Source organism: Megachile rotundata, chromosome 7, assembly GCF_050947335.1.
Source record: "Megachile rotundata isolate GNS110a chromosome 7, iyMegRotu1, whole genome shotgun sequence".
Lineage (NCBI taxonomy): Eukaryota > Metazoa > Arthropoda > Insecta > Hymenoptera > Megachilidae > Megachile > Megachile rotundata.
In genome coordinates, this window is record NC_134989.1 from 18,441,598 (window position 1) to 18,468,179 (window position 26,582).

The 26,582-nt window shown below is 46.1% G+C and overlaps 2 protein-coding genes and 3 non-coding genes across 14 annotated transcripts in view; 2 read left to right on the forward strand and 3 right to left on the reverse strand.

Annotated features, from left to right (window-relative positions):
• The window catches only part of Sesn (Sestrin), a 142,567-nt gene that overhangs the window by 78,939 nt on the left and 37,046 nt on the right, over positions 1-26,582 (reverse strand). For 6 of the 9 annotated variants that reach the window (XM_076533861.1, XM_003708339.3, XM_076533865.1 and 3 more), the window contains exons 7-11: positions 3,258-3,428; positions 1,966-2,148; positions 1,622-1,862; positions 1,250-1,515; positions 469-843 (exon numbers count right to left, since the gene is read on the reverse strand). In XM_076533861.1, the coding sequence (XP_076389976.1) occupies positions 469-843; positions 1,250-1,515; positions 1,622-1,862; positions 1,966-2,148; positions 3,258-3,428 (1,236 nt within the window). Of the gene's footprint in view, positions 1-468; positions 844-1,249; positions 1,516-1,621; positions 1,863-1,965; positions 2,149-3,257; positions 3,429-11,453; positions 12,236-26,582 lie in introns of those variants that run through there. The other 3 variants (XM_076533866.1, XM_012297533.2, XM_012297532.2) reach the window with 3 other exon arrangements.
• Positions 14,994-15,066, forward strand: TRNAA-AGC (transfer RNA alanine (anticodon AGC)). Its single transcript has one exon. It is a non-coding gene; the product is annotated as a tRNA-Ala (tRNA).
• Positions 21,988-26,506, forward strand: LOC143264868 (uncharacterized). Of its 2 annotated transcripts, XM_076533904.1 has the most exons (3): positions 21,988-24,098; positions 24,164-24,233; positions 25,637-26,506. In XM_076533904.1, the coding sequence occupies exons 1-3, from the start codon at positions 24,013-24,015 to the stop codon at positions 25,646-25,648; spliced, it is 168 nt and encodes a 55-aa protein (XP_076390019.1). In that variant the 5' UTR covers positions 21,988-24,012; the 3' UTR covers positions 25,649-26,506. The 2 variants fall into 2 exon arrangements, with proteins under 2 accessions (XP_076390019.1, XP_076390018.1); XM_076533903.1 differs by lacking the exon at positions 25,637-26,506 and having other exon boundaries at positions 22,002-24,098; positions 24,164-24,430.
• Positions 24,665-24,737, reverse strand: TRNAK-UUU (transfer RNA lysine (anticodon UUU)). Its single transcript has one exon. It is a non-coding gene; the product is annotated as a tRNA-Lys (tRNA).
• TRNAK-UUU (transfer RNA lysine (anticodon UUU)) lies at positions 24,837-24,909 on the reverse strand. Its single transcript has one exon. It is a non-coding gene; the product is annotated as a tRNA-Lys (tRNA).

The window sequence follows — 26,582 nt, forward strand, 5'->3', positions numbered from 1 at the left end:
CTTCTGAAAAAGAGATATATTTTTCTGAAAAAGAAACTCGATTTTATACTTTAACTAGAGCACGAGAGCTAAACTGTAACAGGCCAGATGATCGTCGTCGCGGCGTTACGTTTTAAAATTCCTAGATCAAACAACGGACCGCTGTTACACGTGAAACGAGGAAACGTGTCGAAAGAAAAGGAAACATAAAGGAATTGTATGCAAACGAATTCGTACGTAACAGCTTGTCGATTACGTAATCCGGTGAAAAATCGACGTCTAGGGCGAGAAAACCGCTATCAACGGACTAGGAAAGAAAAGTTTCGAAATTATAAAAGATTTGATGAACGGTCGAAAGTTGGGGAATTTAAAAAGAAAGAAATTCGGAAACTTCGAGATTCCTCGATTCCGATCGATTCTGGCAAATCGGTAAATCGTCGAAATTGAAAATCGAAAAGCGAAAAATCGCCAACGAGTGGGCGTACCAACCTTTTCGCTGTGCTTGAACTCCCTCATGACGCGATCGTAATCCCTTTTGGTGACACGTTCCGGATAACAGACGGCGCTCTTTATAAAAGTCTTGAGGCTCCGTTCGAGCAGCTGATTCACCTCGTTGTAATCGTAATCGTCGTGTCTGATGCCGAACATACATTGAATGTAATTCCAGATGGCTCGTCTGAAACGGGACGTGTCGACTTTGCTGTGCGTGCCCATCGTGTAATACGTAAGATTGTAAGCTGTCTTGAATTTATCGTCCAGCAGATTACCGACGTCGTTGTACAGACGATTGACCAACGAGTAACCGTGATCGTCCCAAGAATAGTCTTGTACGCGAAAAGTCGGTATGTCGTTCAGTTGACCTCGCTGAAAAAACGACGAGAAAAAACATGAAATTAGTAAATTGGTATAGCAGAGGGATCGGAGGACGAGGAATTCCCAAAGAGTTCGAACGAAACGGTGTTCGCGAAGCGTTTTCTTCCGATGTCCGGCTGAGCGGACACGTGTCATCCGATCGTAAATATTCATGGGTGTCGCGGTGCAAAACGGTAATCGCGTCGCCTTGGAATACGCTTTCGAATTTCCTTCGATAGAGAAACGGGCGTCGAGCAATTCGAGTAAAAATGTGTAGAAGGTCGAAAGTCATAGGCATATCTAGGCTATCGTAGTAGTATAGATTTGTCGGAGAAAGCCGTCGAGCAACGAACGAGCAACGAACGAGCAACGAACGAGCAACGAACGAGCAACGAACGAGCAACGAACGAGCAGGTACCTTGGCGAAGTCTTGGTAGATGAAGGTGGGATCCTCGATGAAATGACCAATGTCGGAATCGAGAACCGAGCTACTCCTCTGCGGCGCGGCTGCCAGTTCCGCCGACTGCGTTTCGACCGTCTCGAATCTCTTGGACAATTCCTCTTGCGTGATCTGATACGACTCGGACTTTTCCGACAAACGTTTCATGCGCTCCATCAGGGCTTCCACGCCGACTTCCTGTTCGCCGACTATACTCGGCGAGGACGGCGGCGACGGCATGTTTTCTGCGCAAATTCCAACGATATCTCGTCAACGCGAATTCGGGGAGATCGTGGGAAAACTTACGCGAGACAGATTGGCCAGGTTAACGAAACGAGCGTCGAAGCTTACCAGTCTTGCCATCGCCGTTCGGAATCTTCTTGGGACTACTGGAAATTTTCTCTTTGGCAGTTGATACGTTATTGCTATTATCCTGGATATTCTGTTTGTAATTGTGGCCGGCTACGTTGTCCAATTCCTCGTTGATCCCGCAGGAGAAGACGAAAGACGAGAGGGAGTGAAAGTGGGCTAGAAGAACGATCGCGTGAACGACTTCGGCCAAGGACCAACTGTCCGCGCCTTTAGTCAGCTTCTGCGAACAAAAGATTATCCAACCGTTCTTCCTCTTACTCGTTTCTTAGACTTTAGACTAGTTTAGACTTTAGACGATTCTCGCTCGCCACTGGAAAACCAACCTCTATGTGCGTTTTGTTCAGCAGCCACGGCCTATGGGCCAAGATCTTGTTGATCTCATAGAGATCTTGCAATTTTCCTGGGATCGATTTCAAGCCTCGAAGCCACGACGGATCGCCACCTTGAAGAAGGAACTCTCCCTTCTGCAGGTTTATCAGGTAGCTGCACTGGTGTCTACCCGCGGCCTGTAAACAAACCAAACGCGTTCCTTTCACCGAAACCCTCGAGTCATATATGTAGTCTTTCAGCGGACTAACGCGAAAAACGACTGATTTATTATACTCGGAAAGCGCTCTAACCGAGATACGGAAAGGGGATATAAAGGATGGGAAAAGATCGAGTCTCGATAGGACTTAATAGCTCGTTTCGAGCGCGTTAGAATTACGTTACTCGCATAGATCGAACATTGAAATGTCGGCACGAAGCAGAAGGAAGTAGGAGGAAGGAGGAGGCAGGGGAACGGTCGAGTGGAGGGGAGATGACGAAGCGCGTAAACAAGACACGTGTTTACCATACGAGGCCACGGATCGATCGACTCGAGAGTCGCGATAAGCGATAAGAGGGAAGAGAGAAGGCCTGCTAAAATCGAAGTTCGGATTGCGATTAGACCCGTGAGAGAGAATCCGTGCGAGAGAGAGAGAGAGAGAGAGATCGCGACACGTACGAGACAAAGACGACGCGAGTTACAAGTCTCGGAAGGATCGCGCGGGCTTTTCGAAGAGGGAGGGGAGGAAGAGGCAGGGCTTCGATAAAACGATAAGATATCTGAAAAACAGCTTTTCTGCCGGTAAACGTCGCGGCTCGTGCGCGTGCCTCGTGTCACGATCCGGTCGCGAGCTTCTGCTTAAGCTTTCTCTCCTATCCGAGGAGAACGCGATTCCTAAAAGAAACGGTACAATTTCTGTCCAGCCAACGCGTTCAACGGGAATAGAAAACGCTTACGAAATATTCGCGTTAGTCTTAGAATTTCAGCTATTCGCGACCTAACCTAACCTAACCTAATCGCGAAGATATCGATCTCGTTTAATTTCCCGATAATTATTTCCCACCATCGGACGATTTCACGCTACGAATAACGTCGCTTTCGTTACGAAACCCGCTGCACTTGCTCGGTTTCCCGATAATCTTTGGCCCAACGACCCTCGAGCGACGCGCTCGCAGCTCGAGGAACAACTAGACGAAAGGAACGAGTCAGCTTGGAAATTACGGAAAATTACTATCGCGAAGAGAATTTTTCGAGGAGACGCGTTTTCGGAATTACGGAATATACGGAATAAATTGGCCGTGCACTCACCATGATGGCGATCAGATGCCTATAGTCGTACGGAAGCGGTCCGTCGCCCCTCAGGATGAAATGTTGAGTACGAAGGAAGTGTTCCAAGTACGAGGGATGCGAGGCCATCACCCTCGAGACATGATCCAGCCTGTTGTTCTGGAGGAACGCATCCATCAACAGAATATGAGTCTGTAACAACGATTAGAAAAACGATTAGAAAAACGATTATAAAAACGATTAGAAGGGAAAATACGATACGTTCGATCGAGAAGAAATCACTCGATGGTAACATTTCGAATCGTCGGTTATCCGATTACGTAGAAATTTCTATCGGAGAGAGAGAGAATTTTTATCGACGTTTAATCGTTCGGCTTAACGGAACGTTTCTAAAGTGTCCGAGTAACGTCGTTAATGGGAAGATTAATCGAACGGATCGTTTGGAAATTAGCTACGCAAGAGGTAAAGTTTATTCGCGTTAATGACATAATCGCGTTTGTTGGTCGTGGCACGGTACGTAGAAAAACCGGGTCACTCGGAAACGATCCTCGAAATCAGGTGTCCGAGTTGCATCATCCCGAGAAGCGAGCTGGCTATGCGACACGGGGCATGTTTCTCTTCGAAGAGCGATAGTAACCGCTTTAGCGATTATTATTATAGCGCGGTAGATACGTTCAAATTCTCTCGCTAATAATAATCTAAAGTTAAAGAGCTCGCATAGTGGGCTTTTTCCGACTGTTCGCTAAAAGGGGACTCTCCCGCTTACACCGTATTCTCTTCCCGACGACTGGTCATTTCACCGACCAACTACAGGAAGTTCTCACGGAACGGTTACTTTAGGAGGCAAACAATTCCTTCGACGTCTCGCTAATGGCGAACAGACAGATTTATCGACCGACGATAATATCTAAAAGGGCAAAAGCTTCCCCAAGAATCGGAACAACGACGATACCTAAGCTGGACGAAGGAAATTCGGAGTCGTAATTAGAGGCGATAATATAGAGGCGGACAGTTGAATTCCGTCTATTCTCCCCAATTTCGATATTCGAATCGAACGATCATAATAGACAATTTCATAATAGATTACTCCGTTTACGTTTATCTATATATACAAATTGTAGAGATAAACGATTTCGAACGACCAACATCGTTATGCGTCGTAAAAAAGTCATCCACGTTTCGGCAAACGATGATCGTTCTCGGAATCGGAATTCACCCGAACGTAGAGAACCGTTTTGAGAAACGAAGGTTTCGCCCCTTCGATATTTTTCATCGTCGAAACGTTACTCCCTCGATCGCGGATCGACGCCAGAACAGAATTTATATTCCCTGCGCGGCAAAAGCCAGCGTTTCAGCCTTTCCCCTTATAATTCGTAGGCGCGGGTCGTCGACCTGCCACGAGCTAACTGTTCTCGTTAATATTGTGCCCGTATATAATCGTAGCTGTTCGCTTAGTCGTCGGAAATCGTCGACCGCAGATGTTCTCTCTCGATCGTCCGACGATTTCCAACCGGACCGCGACGAAGGATCTAACCCGATCTAACGCGATCGGAAAACGTAGAAACGTGACCAGCGGCGATCAGCTGGCTCGGCTACTTAAAAATAGAGGGACGCGTCATCAATTGTGTACGCGCGATTCGGCACGATCCGTTGTCGGATTGTCCGGGAGTCGGCGAAGCCCTCGACGAAGCACGCGAGAGGATCCTCCTTCTTCCGAGAACTCTTTTTCTTTTGGCAAAAGCTTCTGGCACCCTGCCAAAAACTCTCTGAGACTCGGTGGCGAGGCTCTTTGCCGTTTCACCGAAACCCGTTGTCGTCGCTCTCGTCGTCGCCCTCGTCGTTTTCTCGACTTCTCTCCTACGAATCGTAAACGGAATTTCCCCGTCGACGCTCGTTTTCTTCTCAAGCACGACGTAGTAGGCCTCGCGCCCGTGCTTTTTCCACTCGAGTCGATCGTTAGGAAAATTATCGGCACGAATCGTACGCGTCTCGTTTCCTCGAACCTTATAAATCGTCACTCCGAATAACGCTCGATGACACTTTCGATTAGAAATCGTCGAATCGTTAATTACGCGAGACGTCCGAAAATTCTGATAATACGCAACGGGGCATGGTCTTGTTTAAACAAGAAGAAAACTTGTCGAGACGATATCGAAGTGATATCGTCGCGTCGTCGAGCTTTCGACGATCTATCGGTGGTCGCGTCTTTCGCGCGATCCAGCGAAAGTTTCCGCCGAAAAGCATTAACGTTCGCATCGATGATCGACGTATTCTACGAAAGACTCCGAAGGGCGTGAATCCGAAGACGAAAGAGGAATACGCGATCGTCCGAACGAAAGCTCGTTGAACGAAGAACGTAAATAGGCGCGGGCCGTAGCGTACGTTCGCAACGCAAATAGCGATGTCGCGATCGACGATATGCAAAGCCTCTAATTATAATCGCGGGACCGGTCTTCTCTCGCTTTCGTGTCTCTTCTAGGAAAACGCGAGTGGAAAAGCGGATCGTTGCTCGCGTCGCCGCCAAAAGAAACTCGCTCGCCTCTACGAACGAACGAAATTAGATGACAAAAATATCCGCGGTTAATGCCGGCTGCGGAGGCGTGTTGCGCTCCCCGTCGCGGTTACACGCTATGTCGCACCCTCTGCGTCTTCGAACGCTCGATAATTCGATCCACGATATTCCAGGGAAACCGGCGATAAAAAAAAAACAAGCGAGAAACCTCTTTCTTTTCATTGAATTAGAGAAGCAAGGAAACGAGCACGGTACAGAAGAGCGTGCGAAGCTGAATCTTTGGAACGTCGAGGCACGACGAAGAAAAATTGCGTCATCGAAAACAGATGTCCCAGCAAAGATTCGAAAGAGCAAAAAGGGTAGAGCGAAGATGTAGCCGGTAGAGAGCCTGGCAGCGCTGGAGCGACGAACGATACACGGGACAAAGGGAATTTTTAAAAGAAGTTCTCGGCTCGCGTCACGGAGAAGGTTCGAAAAACTCGACCTAAATTCGTTCGAACGACGCGTCTTTCTTTTACGACTTCTCGACTCGTCGATCATATTAATCGTATGCGTTATATATACAACGCGTTAATTAACTCGTTAGATCGGACGACGAACGTTCGGCACAGATTACTTTCGAACGATGGAAAAGAAAAATAGCGGTAGAGAAAAACCTGTTCGAGAGTTCTCGTCTTTCGCGTACTTCTCTTCCAAAACGATTCTCTGTGTTCTCGTCTAGGTAACTTGTTTCGAATTTTTCGAAGCAACGACGCTTCGAGGGAAGAGGTCGTCGAAGGAAGAAAGAGAAACGCGAACCGTTTCCATCGAGCGAACGACGGACAATGAACGGGCTAATATACCGGAGAAGCGAGGAACCTTGTACCATATTACTCGGTGCATATCACTCCCACGCGAAAGTAGCGCGTGGTCAACCAGTAGCGTCGTTTCTTTCGACGTGAATCTTAATAGCCAGAGTGCTTCTTTAAAGGAGCAATAATAAAACAGTCGAGCGAGCATCGTTCCGACGTTTTTCTATCAACAAAAGCGAGAAGAACGCGGGAACGAGCTAAATCGCGCGAAGAAAAATAAATTTTTTCAACGCATAAATCGTTCGTTCGAGTCGTGGTACGTTACGCGTGTCGTAACTTTTCGTCTCGTAACTGTTTCGTCGAGAAACGAACCCTCTGTAAAATAAACTAGAAATAAACGCGATTTTCTCGAGACGAGAAACGATGCGCGAACAAGCGCATACGATACTAAATAGACGAGGATAACGAAATTTTACGGGGATACATACGGCTTAATAGCGGAGAAGATCGACCGTTTCGTTCGCTTACCGTTACCGTGTGTACCTCGCTCGATTTTTGCGCCGTCCTTTGCTCCTCTCGTTTCGCCTCTATCGATTCTCTATCGATTCTCTATCGATTCTCTATCGAATCTCCTCGGATAAGAATAACGGAGAAAAACGCGTAGACCGTACGTAGTTTACCGTACGTAGACGACGAGGGAAAGCCGTTTATAGAGTTGGCATCCTTTGCACACCGCTTATCTTTATTCCAGCCGAGTATAAGCCATGCTCTGTCGGACTGAGAGGCACGTGTTTGCCTGGCCTAAAACAACATCTCCTCGAACACGCGGCTCGAGTGTCACTGGCCTTATCGCTCTCGCTCTCGCGTCCGCGTGTCACCGCGCCAGGCGCCACGAATTCGCGCAAACATATCGAACGCGCGCCTCTATCCGACCGGTGTGTTTCTCGTTGAAAAATCGACCAAACGGGTTTAGTTTCCGACAGAACGTGACGCAATCCCCCAACGGCACTCCGAACCTTTCGAATCCGGGGAATTCGTCGCCGTTTCGTCGCCGTTTCGTCGCGTCTCAGCTCCGACCAGTTCCTTCCGAAGGATGTTTCGATAACTCGCGCTATCGTTATTTCTATCGCGACGATCGACGACGTCGAGAACAGCTTCCTTGTTTGTTCGAAGCTCGTGGAAGAGCGGAGAGAGATTTCGAAGCGAGCGCGCCGGAGCGCAAGGCCGCGAGAAAGAAATAAACCGCTCGGCTTATCTTGTTTTCGATAGGACCTGAAGGCCATCAACGAGTACCGCGTGTGCCCGTCTGCCGGCCGCGTACTTTAGCCGCGCTAAAATACCTTAATTCTGATCGAATCGAATTCGATCGTGGCCCAGCCGTACAGCCAGCATTATTCTCGCGATCTCCCGAGCTACGATATAATTCTCCTTTTAAAAGCGATGTCAAGCATTTCCAAGAGGGTAGTAGCCAACGAATCGAGGTAAAGGATCGAAAAGCGAAAAGAAAAGGAGGACGCGCGAAACGAGGCGAGAGACGCGGGCGAACGGAGCGCGCGAGGAAAAGAAAAACGAGGGAACGCGACTCGGAGAACAAAGGAGAGCTTTCGCGAGTTCGATGCTCTTTTCTTATCAGCGAACGAGACTGTTACGACCAAGACTATCCGTGTTCCGATTGGTCGACGAGACATCGACGTCATCGTCGATCGATCGTCGATTACGGCACGCGATAACGAACGTCTCGAGCGCCGTGTTGTTTAGCCACCACGCGGCAACGATTCGCGCAACCTTTCGTCCTTTATTCTCTCCGTAACCTTGTTGCCGAATACCGGTTCGCTCTCCTGCAGTGATCTCTGAAAATGCCACGAAATATTAGTCGTCTCCGTGTATTCGCAAAACCGGTCGCGCAGACGTTAATCGATCGTTACGCGAGATTCGAGCACGCAATTTTCGCTTGTTTGTTTCTCGCCGGACGTGGAAATTAACGAACGCTCGATAGCGATACATCGTTTGCTTTTTCGACCTCACGTACCCGTTGAAAATAAACGGTAAATATTTGTCATCTTATTGGAAAGTCTATATCGAATAGTCGATAAACGAGGTGTTATTTCGAGAGTCGAAACACTCGATTCGTCTTCGGAATCGAGTTACGCGGCCAAGTATCGCTCTCGTTTCTAGGTTCGTAATCGCGGGTTCGCGAGAACTAATGGAACACGAGGCGTAACCGTTCGCGCGAAAGGATTACATATTCATATTACGGATCAATCGACTTTGTTCTCGTGATTTTTTTCCGAGGTTAAACGGTGCTGGTATTGTTCGGGCCTCTCTTTTCTTCTTGGCCGGTTGAACCTTTTTCTCCGTTGGTTCTGCCGGTTCCCTCTCCTTGACCGGCTCCCTCGTGATCGTAAAATTGTTTTCCAAGCGGGAAAGAAACCGGTTCTGGAGATCCGAGTTGTTTTCAATGTTGCCGAGCCCGGTCATAGGCCGCCTTCGCTTCTCGAACAGCTCGGGAAACGGGCCAGGCCCGTGCGAGGCAACAGCTTTTCTTCCTACTTTCCTTTCTCCCGCTATTTTTCTATCTTTTCTTTTCTCTTCGTATCGCGTCGCGTCTCCTTGCCGAACGATTTCGTCTCGAACGGTTGTTCGCTATTACCGGTCAACAAACTCGTGCTTCGAGAGTCCGATCGAGAAGTGTATTCACCCGAATACGTTATAACGCGATACGTATTCGGGTTAATCGGAACAGGAGCCGAGATCGTCTCGTCCTTTGAACGTTTTCGAAACGAGAACCGATAGAGAGGAGAAATCTAATTTGCTCCGACTACGATGGACCTAGTTTTCTCGGTTTCAGTTTTCGCCCGTAACCCTCTCTCGCGAAGATGAAACCGTATTACGTAACCGATTAGGTAAGGTTGGACGTCGGAGAAAAAATAAACTCGCAGGAAGTAACGAAACACGCGGCAAACATGTTTACCGCTGGCAAAATAATCAATAATTTTCGCGTTTACGCGGGATTCAGAAAAATTCCAACGAACCAGACACTTTAGAAATCTCTTCGTAACAGATTCCTTTATGTCGTCGTGAATAAACGATCGCTCGCGTTACGATTATACATATAGGAACTACCGGCTCTTTACGATCGGCCCGTTCGACGACATCATTGCTCGTTTCACGATTTCTTTTTAATCCGAGGCTCTAGACAGTTACTATTTCGCGCGATAACAAGAAACGGATAGCCGCATAAAACTCAACGAATCGAGTTACGCGCTTCGCGATGCTCGAACAATATCGAAGAAAAAAAGGTAACCAGCGGGCCGCGAATTACTACCCGGTGTCGTTTCAACCAACGAATTTCATTCCGCGATGGAAGAAATCGTGGCACAAGATTAATCATTAAATAATATCGTTTTATAGATGTTAACCGGAAAGTCGTAAGATTTCGGAACGTAAACGCGAACGACCCGAATTTCGCCAAAAAAAGATCGATTCTGGTCAAGATCGGAAAATTGAGAGAACGAGCAACGACGAGCTTAGGTGAACGAACAAGATGACGAAACGCGGGAATAAAATTGGCAAAACGGCAGAGGACGTATAGGTTGGTAAAGGAGATCTGACGCAACGACGACTACTCCTGCGAGCGATCCCCGGCCGGATTTCTCCCGCTACCGACGCACCGAACAAAATCGTAAACAAATTTCCTCTCGAGGCTCACGATCGAATACGGAAATAGATCGACCAATTTGCCAAAATCCTGCGTATAACAACTTCGATTTCTTTTCCTAATCGATATTAATCGTGCTCGCTAAACAATTTCGTTTCGACTCGTTCGTTTAAATCGAGTCGCTGTTTCGTCTTCGGTAACAGGCTGGCTCGAACGAGACTAAACCGCGCGAGAAACTAATTTCGATGTCAAACGAACGAGATAACGCGTAGTAAGATTTCATCAAGTCGAAACGAACATCGTGTTTCTCTGTTTTTTTTCTCTCTTGTTTTCTTAGCCAAATAGGCTAATTCTACTCGTATTAGAATATTTAAGGTTAACGTTAAAATCATGCTGGACTATATAAATTTCTATTAGGTCCAATTAGGTCCGTGTTACGGTCAGGTTAGGTGTATCGAGAGGATCGCATTGTTTAGTTACACCAATATTTGTTAATAAACTAGAATGGAATGGAAAAAGTATATTAATAACCATCGATCAGCGTTAATTCGAAGCCGGCTCGAGGAGAAAAAATACATGAAAGAAAAGTAGAGATTTGCATAAAGATTCGTTGCGAAAACGAAACGACGGCATAAAAATGTTAATTAGAAATATGTTTTCGTCGATGAAATAAGAAGTACGCGTCGAAGCGGTAAGAACGATCGTATGTATCGGGCGGGACACGAAACGCCTCCGCGTTTAAAAATCGGTATTTAATCGCGAGTAGAGAGATACGCGTGTACGGTGCGGTGCGGCGTACGGAATACATTAGGCCATTAGGTTCGATGCGAGGTCGCGACGATGTTCACGCAACTAGTTCCGACTCTTTCTACCGGCCTTATTATCTCTCTCTAGCTTCGAACTGTATTCTATTTCTGTCCGACGCGGACGATGCGACGAGTCGTAAGGTCTCGGTGACTTTCCGAATGCGCTCGTCGGGCGTTCGATGCAGTTATTTTGCCGCGATCAGAGCGATTAGGAGAAAAACGTGTAACGACAGGAACATTTCTCGCGAATGAGAGAGAGAGAGAGAGAGAGAGAGAGAGAGAAAGAGAGAGGGAGACAGAGAGAGAGAGAGAGAGAAAGAGAGAGAGAGAGAGAAAAAGAGACCGGCGGAGAGGAGAAACGGCGACGAGCGCGTTCGTCGAGAACGACGATCGACTCGTTGCTGGCCGACGACGGAATAAAGTTAGAATTAAAGATAAAAAGAAACTCACGTCATTTCCAATTTGACCCATGCTGGCGGCACCACCACAATTCGCGATCGTATCCGCCCTCGAGTATGACTCGGTCACGTTAGCCACAGGAATTTTGGACGATTTTTTAAATACACTCTGTGCAGACGGTATCGCGCGGACGACTCGAGAACGTGTACGCGCGTTATACACGCGTTCAAATAGAAAAAGGAGAAAGAACGATACTCGATTGTCGGTTCGTTCGTTATACGATCGCGTAGAGATACGATACCGATCGCGACACGATTTGCGCGATGTACAAAAATCTTCACCGACGAGTTCTAACGATGGGTCTTCCTTTCAGACAGGACGTCCGTGAGTTGTCGCACTCGTCGAACACCGGCAAGAAATTACCAGTCATAATAGTATCACAGACGCGTTGCTTGTACCCGGTCGTAGGGTATGGTGTGACAGGCTCGATTATCTTTTCGTACCTTCGTTTCTGACGCGAAAGATTATCGGTACGGTGTACGAGGAGAAGAAAAGAAGAAAGAAAACAAAGCGAAGAGAAGAGGAAGTGAAGGAGAGAAACGGAAAGGAGAGAAAAGAAAGAGAAGAAAAGAAAAGAAAAGAAAAGAAAAGAAAAGAAAAGAAAAAACTGTGACTACCGATCGCTCACAACACCGACACACAATTGGGAGAAGAGCACAAGAATCAGGTTACACTGGACATTACGTGCAGAGGAAACTGCCTACGGTGAACGACGTGCACGGAAAGAGAGCCGGTTGCTAACTGACGATAATCGAAGCCTCGATAACTAAGCCGAGCCTCGAGCCGAAGCGTGATCATCTGGTCGGAGCGGCGTAGTGGGGATAGCCGAACGGTCGCAGAGGGGATTCGCCGGTTGTTCGCGTACGCGATTGGTCGAACAGTGCCGTAGCAACAGCGGGCGCCACGCCGATGCGCTCGAAACGAAACTCCGATAACATTGAGAAAAAGAAGATGCTTTTATCGAGCGATAATTCTCGATTCATCGCGACGTTTCATGAATAGCGGTGACGCGGCGATTCGCTCGTTCAACGAAGCACGGTCGAACAAAAGAAAAGAAATTACCGAGGGACGTTAACGTAGCGAATCGTAGATACGAGACTGGCGCACGCAGGCGGCCGGCTTGATCAGCTGATGCCTTAGCAACAGGAGTACGAACTCTGCTAAAAATATCGATCCCATCTGATCATCGCGCATCGGCATCACCGACCACGGCTGCAACGTGTTACGTACGTAGCCTGCGCACACGCGCACGATACCGGCACACTAACCGGCTCCTCGAGCTTACGTCGTCGTCTTTCAGCGACCGAGAAAACTGTTCGTATCGCGGATCCTAAAAAATATTCGGCTGATACTCGTCGAGAGACACTCGGATCGATCGCGTCAATCTCGAAAATCGCGAAGAAACTCGAGGAATTTTCCATCTTTCGAAAGATGTACAACCACTCTCCTGTAGGATTTACAGGAGAGTGTCGCGATTAAATGGACCGAAGGCGAGTCGCTGCCGGAAACAGCCGTCGAAGTTCCGAAGCGGTTTCGAGATCCTCTTCGGTCAATCGGTTTCCACGAAGGCCAGCCTTCTCCGAACAGAAGGACCCCTCTCTCGCCGAGAGTGAACCAAAGTTTCTATTATTTCTAGCAGCCCGTTTCCCGACAGCTAGGCGTTTGGGCGAGGTTAGTATCGGAAGCGCAGAGAGGTCAATGCTCGGGAAAGCGCTTCTCGTTACGGCACTGGCACGCGATATTATAGGCCCCGTCGCGTCGTCTCTCTCGGAAATCCCTTTGCTCTTTTCCCTCCCTCTTACTCTCCGTTCCTTTTTCCACCGCGATCTCTGTCCCTCTTCTCCCGCTCGAGCTAATTTTCCTTCTCTCCGTCTCTCTTTAGAACCTTTCCCTGTCCTGCACGCTCTTTTCGCGTTTTCTCTTTTCCCCGACTTTCTCTCGTTCCGTTCCGCTCGTTCGTCATTCTACTCTTTTCCGCTTCCACGCCTTTCTCTCGCGCTCCTCTCTATCGCGTTCCCTCCTGTTCTCCTCTTCTTCTCCATTTCCCGCATCTTACTCGTCATCTCGCGTTATTCCTTTCATGCATCGTCACGCGTTGCATAGCCGCGCACTCTACAATCTACTGCTATAACGCTCGAACGTTATACGTATACTTGACGGGTTCTGACGCGTTATATGACCGAGCATCGTATCGTTGCGCGTATTCGTACCGATACAATCTCGTCCGTTCCATTTTCTTTCTTTCCACTTCCGTTCGTTTCACCTTTCCGACGACTCTTCTTTCGATCTTCTTTCCTTCGCTTCTGCATCAATTTCGTCTCGTCGTATTATTCGTGTCAGCAGCTGTTGGTCGCGCGCGTTACGCCGTTATAACGGGAGACGTGGTCAGAAACGTCGGAAATGCACGTCGACGTCGGTCAGGGACTCGGTGTCAGACTAACCAGAGTCTCTTTACGGTCTATCTATAGATTACGGTTTAGAATTTCTTAGAGTTTAGAGTTTAGAGTTTAGAGTTTAGAGTATAGGGAACGTATTCCTCTGTCCGAACGGATCGCGACAGTCCTCGAGCTCGATTACGCGAACGCGAATAGTCTTTCGATTCCTGCTTGCCAATCAATACGCGTACAACGAAGAAAAATGACTAAATCGAAAGATCGATCCTGTCGGTGTGTCGAGGGCTTATATTAACCTACTCGAGGATTAAACGACGTTTACACGGTCAGAGATATCGGATCTCGTCTCGGTCTCGGATCGGAAATCCGAGTAAGCGTAATATGTACTCACGAAAATAGCGGGTTGGACGTAAGTAAGTCGATGCACGATTTGGAATATCGAAGCGAAGCGTTCGAACGCTAAGCAACCCCCAGACACGAGTCGAAGATGTGTGGAAAGTTGCGCGTCGAGCGACTCGTGTACACGTTGGGACCGATCGAAGGTACATGCATGCATACCTTTGTTCGAGCTTCGAGCGATGACTCAAACCTGTCAACCTCCTGGCATTTTTCTTACCCAGTACCTACGTTATCGTGTCGCGCGTACGTTCAACGTTTTTACAACACGTATCTTCGAACATTCGGGGACAAGGTAGTCGCGACTGGCTAAGAATACTGGCTTTTCCTTCGATTTTCCTTCGAAATGCGAGAATCGCTTACTAACTTCGATCTAGAGAGAGGATTTTGCTCTTCGAGGACATTTCGACGGTGTATCGCTTTCTAACTTTTCAGCCGAACTCGTGGTTCGCGCGATTGCAAAATCGTGGTCAAGTCGCGGTGAGTCGTTAAGTGCAACGATCTGACACGCATAGGCTATGATTCAACAGCTACGATGACTAACACGAGTACGGTATCTAGTGGTCGACGATAAACGAATTTCACGGAAGGACAATAGTCGGATTATTTGAAGCGATCGCGCAAGCAACCGGTTAGCAATTAACCGGCTGTCAATTAAGGGGTTTGGAAAAATCGGTGGAAAGAAATCGGGACGCGTTATCCCGCGCCGGTATTTTCGCGGAATTTTGCACGAGTACTATCGGGGGGCGTAGCTCAGATGGTAGAGCGCTCGCTTAGCATGCGAGAGGTACCGGGATCGATACCCGGCGCCTCCAATTTAATAAATCCCCGTGTATCTTATATTTTTTTACTTCTCTCTTTCCCTGAAATTTCGCAATTGTCTTTTCGACATATTTTCGCGTCTCGCAACTGTCGATCTCCCCGCTCTTTCTCTAGGTCTCTGTCTATCTATCGCTGATCGACCGTCGAAATTCTGCATCGACTTCCATCGATCTTACGTCGAATCAAGGTCGTCTACTTTTTAATATTCTCTACCGAATTAAACGCTCATCCGTATTTACAGAGAGCGTTACACGCGTTAAATCATCGCGTAGATTTCGGTATGTGTCCAAATAAGAAGGACAATCGGCTAATCGTCCATTGTCCTTCGTCGTTGAAACAAAGTCGAGTCGGAGTTCGATATACGATGATCGCTATTGTTTGTCGTAGCTAAAATCGATCCGGTTTTAAACAGTGACAAGTACTTGTGTATATTTGGTCGCCGCGAGCGTGCAGCGTTTTATCGTTCCAAACAGCTGCTGTACAAAGATTTTCTTCAACGACACGCGCGCGTACGAGCGTAATAAGCGTATCGAAGCAATATTAATTCGACACAGAGCAACGATGTAGCGACGCGAAGCGTATTCCACAAGAAAAAAGGTTAAAGGGGAAACAAATGCGCTTTCGACACGACATCGTGGATTATTCCCAATATCCAGATATTGTTCTCTACTTCGTTTTCCTCGAACGTTAGCTCTATCGAAGTACTCTTTCGTAGTAAAAAGTCGATCGATCGATGCAAAATCGTAAACGCAAACGAGAACGATCGAAACGGTGTTTGCAGTCGGGTAGAAGGAATTCTGCAATAACAATACATTCGGCCGATAAAGCATAGATATCCGCGCGATTAGCGACGCGCGCGAGTTTTGTTTTACGAAAACATCGAGCATTATCGCGGCGACGAACGCGCTATCGGCGGCTCTATTGACAACGGAGTATCAATAATCGAAGGCGAAAACGACTTATTGGTCGAAAGACAATAAGCGCTATCTGTCGAATGACCGATACTACGATCTCTGGTACAATCCGAATTTTTCACGCGAATTTTACCGTCCGGTCGCGACACTCGACACTCGAAAATTAGTTCGATCGCGGTTTCGGTAAGCAACAGGGCTCCGAGCATATAGGTTTATACAGGTCTATATAGGCTTCTTCGTCCGCGTACCGTGCATCCATGTAACATTAAGAAATTTCGAGAACTTACCGACTAAAGTGGCGGAGCGTAGATCCCGCGAACGATTCGATTCGTCCCGAACGCTTATTTATAGAAGCGGAATACTTGCTGGATCAGCTATTTACCCTAAGCGAAATTTGGTATCGGCACTCGATATCGTTATCGAAGTTGACACGATCGCTTACGCATTTATTTGAACGGTCCGTCTAATTGGAACTCGACCAAACAATAGGACCGCACGAAAAAAACAAGAGTATCGTTTCGTCATTCGACGAGCTTACGAGAAAAAGAAAAGCAAATCTCTTCGATAAGATTGAATGCGGATTAACCGTAATCTTTCACCGGTACATATGCCGAATAACCAAACGTCCGTTGTCGATCTTCCGAATAATTTTCGGAAGATTCGAAAGCGCCGATGGTAACAGCGAAGCAAAATATTTTCGGAAAATAGTTCGGTCCGCGAGAAATAATGAATCGGCGACGTTTTTCACTGGCATGTATCGGGAGCGAAGCAAACAACGGACGAAAAACTTGGTAAACAAGGATATCGCGCGCGTCACCGAATACCGTTGTCGCAACATTTTCCGACCGCTTCCGAACACGTTGCTCCTTAAATTCGTTCGATTAACACGGATCCGCGAGGATTATCGCGGAAATACCGTTTCAAAAGTTTCTTGCTTCTTTAGCGAGAGAATCTCGCGTACCATTACCGTGATTTTTCCTTTTCCCTATATTATCATCGTTCCCTCTATAATGCAAATAGGTCACTGTTCGCTCGTATTTCCTCGACTCGCTTCTTCTGCCGATATTTGCATCGGAACAATTACTTCTTTTCTCCTCGACGCGACAAGACTGCATACCACGCGAACAATACCATTTCCTCCGTTTATTTTTGCTCCAATTATACCACCTCCGTATTCGCGATTAAACTCGATAAATCCAATTAACAGCGACGGCCGCCTAATTTTCCTCGTTAACGAGTAACGCGTTCTCGACCACGATGGTAAACACATTTTTATTACGAAATCGCGTATTTCTTACTTGTCCGTTCAAGCAATTAAACGATATTCGTAAACAAAGAAGTTGCTGTCGCGCGAATTTCGAACGTATTTACATGTACGAAATAGGGTACATAAAATGAACGTTACCGTTAACGTTATCGAAGCTTTCGGCGATATGACCGAGCCGGGATACGTCTAGATCCATTAGCGAATAGAATAGGAGAAACGGTGATAAATCGGGGGGCAGGTAAACCTCCTTCCGAAAAGAAGACACGGAAACACGCTCGAAGAAATTTGTATGCGGACCAATCGGTATGTAGCAGTAACCGGTATACGGTATACAATATAGAACTAAGAGCATATACAATGGCATAAAGTGGCACAAGTAACCGCGGAAGGGTGTAAACCGATCGCGAAATCGTGCGCGCTCTCGGGGGAACAATCTTTACGGGCAGTGGCTGCGTTCAAATGCCGAGCGATCTCGAGAAAATTTCATATTTTTCCGAGATATCCGTTAGAAGGTAGGACCTTTTGGTAGGAAGAAGGCGAGTAAATCGGTGAAATCGGTCGGATCGGATAAAATCGAGAGATTTCGAGGAACGTTCGACTCTCGCGATCGAGGGTATCGGACTGTTTTGACGTTCAGAGATTCTCGAGACGCTTTGCGAAAGCGAGAAACGGGGGCGAAGATCGATGGGACGAGAGAAACACGGTATAATTATCGACGATCGGTAAACAACGAAGTTATCGGACGCCTGATGCAACACGGAAGCGAGTTTCGTCAGCTGTTGCAAATAGACTATTGGCTTTAAGACTATAGATAGACTTAATCGAACGTAATTGTACGTTTTTCCGACGATGCCGCGGATAACGATCGTCAGCGTGGCAACAACCGGATCGAAACACCCTCGCGACTCTTCCTTTGTTCTATGGGAGCTGCTATCGGTGATTCATAACCGACCGATAATACCTCTTCTTAACGTTTTCCTTTAAACGCGTAGTACACGATTTATGTAAATCGACTCGGAATAACGATAACGCGTTCTCTTTGTACAAAGAGAACGAAAGGCGATCGTTTAAAAGCTAACGATAGCGAGATCGTGGACACGCGATCCGGAGGGATTCTTATCCAAAACGCTTCGATCGTGACCCATATTTACCCGAAGAGGCTTCTTTCTCATTCGCTCGCGATCGCATCCAGCCCGAAATATCCTTTACGCTAACAGTCTCGATACTGGAACCTTCGAGGAAAGCGGTAGCGAGTCCGAGAAGAGATCGACGTCGCAGGAATATCGTAATAAAGCCCTTCGTATAAATAACGGAGAAATATTGTCGAACGATCTTACGGAGCGTTATCGAGCGGTTGAGTAAGCGTCGAACGAGCGCATCGAAATCGTGTTACGGTTCTTCTTATTCGAGATACGTACACGTTTACGAACATGACTAACTGTATCGTTTCAAAACAGATTTCATTTCATCGCGATCGCGATGAGCTCGAACATACGTGGATCGAAATATCAAACGAGTAATTGTTAGAAAAATAGCAACCGTTATCTTCGCATGTAATTTCGATCGTTTTCGTGCCGTTTCACGATTCCGATCATTTTCGAGAAATCCTTACTATCCCGACGAATATACTTGAGGTCCCTTTTAAAGCGTCGGCTTTCGGCCAGCACCTTGCAAACCACCATGATCATAACTCGCGTCGAAAGCGAACGAATTAGAAGGCAAACGGAAGGGAGAGAAGAAAATTCCTGCGGAAAGAAACAAGTTGCGAATTAAAGAAATATTCAGTCGTTAACGAACAAACGATTACATCGAGAAAGCTGTCGAGCTCGTTTTGTTTACGTGAAATCTTCTTATCGTTCGCATTCTTCGGTATTTTCTCTTTCCTTTCGTATCTCGTTCGCTGTCTTGCTTGCTAGCAAAGCTCAAAGTTCGACCTTCAACTTGTGCTCGACGAGCAATTCGCTTTCGAAAATTTGGTTTCGCGCGTTCGATAAACGCCAATATTGATCTCGAATAATTTTTATTCGATAGACCATCGAACTTCGCCGAAAGACAATTATTCACTCGATCCAAGATGTTAATTTCTGAAATTGGCAGAAATAGTTTCGTAGCGTTGCTCGTAAATTCGAGAATGTTTGGTGGTCACGTCGGACGTTTACGCTTTCTTCTTCGAGTCGATTCGAGGGAAATATCTTACACGTGATTGCACAATACCGCGTCTCTCGTCCCAGACAGACAGTATCGATTATCGAAGAAAGAGAACGCGAGAATCGAGTACCTAATAATATTCTTTCGCTCTCGCTCCTGCACACACGCGTCATTTCCACTATCGAAATTCGCTGCTTCTAACCTACTCGTAGTTCGTAAATTTCTTTTACTTCTTTACTTCGATATAACGCAGTTACGTTCGTTGTCGAACGTCGAACGTTAATCGAACATTTTATCGTTTCATCCTCGACTCTCGTTTACGAAAGAAGCGCGTTACGTTTCATCGGAACAAGTACGATAAGGAATGCGTCAGAACGCGGCCAACTGACCGATATTTTTTCGAAAATAAAGCGAAAGGGAAGGAAAAGAAACGTTCCGAAAGCATCGACGCGACGATTTCGAAGCCGAGATAAAGTCGTAGGGCTCTATACGCTATGATGCTTTTACCGACCAACGGTGAACGATTAGTAACGATTACGGTGTCGGAATTTTTCAAAATTACAATGAAATTTACGTCGTTTAGTAACGGTGTGCGACAGCTGTTCAAATAAGCACCGATCAATGATGTAACTCGACAAATATTTTCCATCCTCCTCGAGCAAACATATTTTTTCACGTTCTGCAGCCAAACTGAATCTCGTTTCTCTCGTTGTTCCGTTTCGAGCTCTCCGATTGTTCCAACGAATTCTTCGACATTCATCGAACTCGCCAACAATACGATCGTTCCTGGAACAAATATTTGAAACTTTTCTCGTCGGGCTGACGGCCGCGTAGTAACCGGGTGTTACTGAAAATTCGGATTCTCGCGATATAATTTCGATGACGTTCGATCGAGAGGAAAGAGCGTGGTGGAACGCGAGCAAAGAATTATTTAAAGGAATATAGCGATACGAAAATAGAAGCTCGATTACCTGCTTGGAAATTTTTCCACTGGCGCGCGTTGCGGAGAGCCGATCACCGAGCATGCCACGTGAATCGAACAGGAAAAGAGTACTACTATTTTTTTTCCGACGTTATTTAACATCGGGTTAAATAACCCGGTGAAAACGAACGTATACAGAATTTATGGCCGTTATCAAAAATAAACTTGCCATCTATTCGCTCGTCGATCGTCGCTTTTAAAACGAAACTATTTATACTAATAATTTATCAAAAACAATACCACCGCGTTCTTCTTAGTTGGAACGCCTAACGTTTCTTCGCCGCGTTTAAAGCTTCGAAATCTACTGTATAGCCTCGGCACATGGACAAATTTTTCTCGACTTTCCTTTCGTTCGATTATTCGATTACGTCGGATCGACAGTGCCGGTTATCGGTAACTTCCGCGTCGATCGACGCGTTAATTAATCATCGGTTACGAGCGATAACGACGACAAGGTTACACGAAATTCATTCTTACGCTTAAACGCGAACGAGCCAATAATTACTTAATTCGATGCCACTCCTTCAATAGGCACGTAAATTACCGTCGTTAAAATCTCGAATGTATTAACCAGGAATAGATTACTTAATCGTCTATTCGAGGTGGTACAATGGTAATGCTAGTCGGCGAAGTAATACTAACGCTACGCGCTTTTATGGACGTTCCGGCAGATCAATTCGATTTAAGGGGAAATTTTCCGTAAGCGATAGTCCTATCAGTCTTTTTATCGATTCCAAGGTCGCCAGTGCTCCTTGCATACTCGATACCGTTAAACGGCGATTAATCGACTAATCGGATTTCGATCAGACCAATTTCACAAACCAATTTCTCTCATCTTTCCGCGCATCGTTTCTGCGTACGGAGTATACACCGTTCCCATTTGTTCGCGTAATTATTTGCCGAACGTTCGTTCGAAAATGCTGCACGGTCGCGAGCCGCGGGCAAGAAATTTCGTTGGAAAAACTAACGCGGATGCGCTTTTAATAACGGTTACCGTTAACTTTCTAGCGTTTATCTAATATATTCGAGATTGAGAAATAGTTTTTGTCGATTCGCTTTCGCGATTACCGGCACGCTGCATCGCTGGCGGAGGAGGAGTGGGTAGAAACGAGACTAGTTACTAGCTCGACTCGTAATCGCAAACATTCTCGAGTAAATTTTTCAGCAGATGAGCCAGACGAAGCGCGATATTTATACGACGCGACGCGTTTCGCTAGCAAAGAATTGCGAGCAAGAATGTTCGACGTTCGATTTCGCGTAAACGTTTCGTCGAATCGACTAGTCCCACGTGCTTGTCGTCACGCACGATTTTGCATCGTCGCAAGATCTTCCGTATCGGCACGGATAATCTCTGTCGCGCATCTTTCGAAACGGTTTTATCGTCGACAAGGCGTCTCTTTAAAATAGCTGAAAGCTCGAAGAAATTTCGCGAAGCACAGCGGTTGTCGGAACAGGTTGCGGGTAGGTTGTGCGATGGTCAGCCTGGAACAGGTGTATCCAAAGGGTGGTAGGTAAACGCTAAAGACCTTCGCGTAGAGCCGATTGCCACGATTACATAGCCGACAGATAAGATTATGTAAAGCGTTTCACAGCGGTCGGAGAAAGAAATAGACACGGAAAGGAAACGAAGACCGGCGAAAGAGCGGAAGCGTGCAGGAGCGAAGAAGAAAGAGAGAGGGATTCGTAGGAGTGCTGGCACCAAGCAGTCTGCTTCGCTCACCGCCTCGCTATTCCCGCGAGTCGGCGAGTTGGCTCGACCAATCGACCGCTCGCGAACGCGTACGAGATGCCGTTGATCGATGCTCGCTCGATACGCGAACTAGACAACTTTCCTTCTCTGCCCGATCAGTAAAGATCTCCGCGCGCTAAATTATTACTCTATTACTCCTACGTTACTCCTTTAGTCCGTCCTCTGATTAAATTTTGAAAAAAGTAACGTTTCCTCCTGCCAACCTAACTAACGGAGAGCGACATCGTAGCATATACGGAGAGCGTAATATCAGGACCTTGCAATTTTATCGCAGCGTCGGAGTTATCTGGCGAATACGTGACTCACGATACGAAGCTTGGAAATCTGTGCGTGGAAAGTTTGCACGACGTTTGTCCCTGTAACCTTCGATTCGACTCCAATTAATAATCCTTTCGATCGAGGTTCTTACTCGTGGACGAAACAAGCGAGATACCAACTACGGCATCACGAACTTTTCGTCAACGTTTTATTTGCTCGAAACGATAGACCGGAAAAGGAATACGAATAGTATAGAAAATATTGTAGCCGTGACGAGCGGCAATAAAGGCGAATAGCTGCATCGAGAGGAGGTTCGCAAACCGGAAAAAAGCCGAGTCCGTCACGTTGCTCGGGCCGTGAGAGGAATGAGTAAGTAGCTGTTCGATGACTAATCTTGTCAGCCGACGCGATGCAACGAGGACGGACAATAATGACAGGCTCTGATCGATCGCGATCGTACACGCGTTCAAGGATAATGCCTCGGGCCTTGCTTTTCGTGGGTCTTTGCCAAGGACGAAATCTACGAATACCTCTGTAATTATTGCACCCGTGATGATCGTCGTCGCTTCGTAGAAACACCGGTGACGCGTCGACAACTACGTATCGACTAGTATATGGTATAGAACAGTTAATTATATTAACCAGTCTCCTATGGGCAAAGATACTCTTCGAGTAGCCTGATTTTTATTTTTGAAATAAAAATCTTAAGAACACGTAACGATTTTCTTTCGTAACGATTAGTATTCCGTCTAATCGTTTTCATTTATTCGAGTCTCCGTTTCGTTTCGAGCAATTTGCCTAATCGATAAAAAGAATATTTAAAAAGTGGTCGATTAATTGCTCGATACGATAAGCCGCGTCCAGCCGTAGATAACGAACAGAATCTCGTACGATTTATCGAGATATCGGCCATTCGCATAAACACGCGCGGTAATTAGGAATAAACGAGGACACAATCGGCGCAGTCCGATTTCGATATAAACGTTCTGATGAAATTTTTCGACAATTTACGTGTACCCGGTGTAATCAAATTTTCCGTTAGATATCCGCCCCGACGATTCTTGCACAATTTCTCTTATTTCGGACACTCTGTTCGGCTTTAGAAACAGATAAGAACGACCCGTCGCGTCGGACGGACTGCTCCGATGTTATTGAACACCAACAACAACAATAATAACGATCATTTCTTCTTTTGGCATGACGCCACAGTTTGTCCCCTATAGTCCCCTATAGTCGCGTAGCTATCTTGAGAACGCGTTCAAGATGGCCAGAGCGTGGTACAGGACACGCGTGGCGATTTATGAGCGCGCGTCGAACGAACCAGAAAAAGATTAGTCGATTTCGGAGCAACTTTGCTTGGCCATCCTTTAATTCGCGATTAAATTAAAGCGTCCGAACACCTCGATAACACCCATAGGCCGCGAAAAACACACGCGCTATCGCCAAGGGAAAGAACCGAACGGAAACAATACGACTGACACCTACCGTTTTCGAACGAAAAATAATCTATCGTTGTTCCTATGTCCAACTACGAATTACGAATCACGATTCTTGATCGTCGACTATTTGTTTCTACGACGAACGACAAACGTCTCGTGATCCTGGCACAAACGCGCGAACATGGAGAAAAGGTCTTTTATTTCCAATAATACGTACACGAAGTATGGAACGAAATGGTCGGTCCTCCTCGAACAAGCTAAAACATGGTAACACCGTTTTTATTATTCGATACGTGTACGCCATAGATCGAATGCTCGTTTTTTTTTTACAGGAAAATCTCCGTGTTGGCTTACGGTGCTGCCACGATAATATGCACATGTTGGTTAACGGATTGGCAAGCGGTATGCAAATACATTCCTTATTACGGTAGCAAATACAAGGTGAAAAACTCGGAAAATTATACGATCGAGGAATGACGTTACTCGATTATTCGATCGATGCTTTTAATAGGTTAAAAGACGCCTATGACCGATTCGATTAAAATATGTATCGATAGTTCCATGAAATGCAACGAATAAAAGTGTCGCGTTAAATTCTAGGTCTAGGCCCATTTTTCTCGAATATTTAATAAGAAAAGGCGAAACAGTCTTTCGAAACAAGATTCAACCGAATCTTTGATCTTCGGATTGAACGTATCGACGTATTTTTTTTTTTTTTTTGAATTTTTTGCCTTTACCGATATATCAAATATCTGCGATTACTCGAATAAGAATAAATAATCGGACAGAACGGAGAAATTTTTTAGGAAACGTTTGAAGGAAAAAAAAAATATCGCCCGAACAGGGACTCGAACCCTGGACCCTCAGATTAAAAGTCTGATGCTCTACCGACTGAGCTATCCAGGCAACGAAACTTGCTTCCCTTCTGAACGTATTTATCCTACTCATCGTGAATCGATATACATATATATCTAATATAGACGAAGAAGAAAAAAAAATAAACGTCGCCCGAACAGGGACTCGAACCCTGGACCCTCAGATTAAAAGTCTGATGCTCTACCGACTGAGCTATCCAGGCTACGATACGTTCCTCCATTTTTTATTCTGTTAAAGTGGATTACATAAATTTCAAACGAACGAAAGATTTCTTAATTCAATCGGCCAAAAAAATTATGTTCACGGCTTTTTCGGGAAAATAAAAAAAAAAAAAAAGGGGGGAAGAGGCAATTATTTGATCGATAATCGCGTACTTTATCGAAATAGCGAGTCGTGTTTAGATTTATCGCGAAATCGTAATTAGAAAACGATCGCGAGACTGGAGATCGGCCGAGAAGGCGTCGCTTTATTCGCGGATAATTATAAATCCGACGATAATTTTACGTTAACCCTTCGACTCGGCGACGATTCGCACGAGCTACGATCCGTGGAAAAAATGAAAAAATCCAGCGGTATCGACGATCGAGGGTTCGTGATCTTTAGTCGCGCGCAATCGTTCGCGCTCAACTATTATTCGAATAAACGCAAAAGTGCTTTAATTGTAGCAAACTGTAGTCAAATATTAATACATTCGCTGACTGGTTATCTTATCTATTTTTTATTTTCTTTCCTCGAACCGATAACGTACAGTGTCGAGATCGCGACAGCTGCGTTTGCAGTCATGTTTTCTCGGTAAACAGACAATTCGACGGAAATTTGGTAATTAATATCGAGTAGATTAATGGCTGTTCGTTATCTCGACGTAACACTTTGGAATGTTGGTAAGGTTGGTTCGTAAGACGCTTTCTTTTTTATTCGAATGTATCCAGTTTAGCCAATGACGCGGCCGCTGGAAGAGCTACGGGAACTGGGATGCGCGCTTACAGAAATTCTGCGGAAGCTGAAACGCCGAACATGGGGAGATCGAAGAAAAAATGTAGTTCGGTACATAACCGCGAGGAAAATGAAAGATTCGAAGCAAGGAAAGACGCAGCGTTCCCGCGGAGCGCAGCCTTGACACGAGTAGCATTCCTCGTGTTGTCGTACCAACGAGGGTCGAGTCACGGATTATCAGTGCACTAATTAAATATCGTACGGCTTAACTCGGAGACACTTTTCTAAGAATCGCGCAATTTTTCCGTAATTACCCTCGGTCACCTTTCATATCGTCCACTACTCAGATTTTTGAAATCGGTACCGTTCACTCGTTTCGCTAACGAAAAAGATTTTTTTCATATATATAAAAGATCTTTTAGCTTCTCTCGCTGAGCAGCAATCATTTTCGGACCACCGAGCAAACCATTCGAAAACATTGAAACACTGACTGATTCGCGATTACGCGTTATCGATTCCCTATCGGTCCTATCTGGAACAAGACAACAACGCTATACATTACTGTCGTATACTATGATAACTCGCGAATAAACATTTATACGTATTTAAAGCGATGCTGAACAATAGGGTAGATAAGGAAATAACAGTTGATCGATAGTTACTCGAGAGATTTCTTTTTACCGAGAGAAAGGTAACCGCCGTTTCGGAGTACGGCTCTTCTCGAGTCATACAATTGATGAAAAATCCTCGTAATCTTATCGTATCAGAATGAACGGACTAGTTGTATTACAGCTACTACTAGTAGCGAATAAGCTTACGTCTCGATCGGACAGGGAGAAGCTACGAAGAAAAAATGTCGTATTTGTTTCTCGGGTAACTCTATTTTCGTTACTACAGATCGCTAAGATTTCGACGCTACGAAAGCTATTTTCGCGAAGCGAG

What these genes read in the sequence shown, in the direction of transcription:
- LOC143264868 (XM_076533903.1), top strand. Translation starts at nt 24,013, where the DNA reads ATGGAGAAAAGGTCTTTTATTTCCAATAATACGTACACGAAGTATGGA. An exon ending in CTCGAACAAGCTAAAACATG is followed by an intron (nt 24,099 to 24,163) that starts GTAACACCGTTT and finishes TTTTTTTTACAG; the next exon opens with GAAAATCTCCGTGTTGGCTT.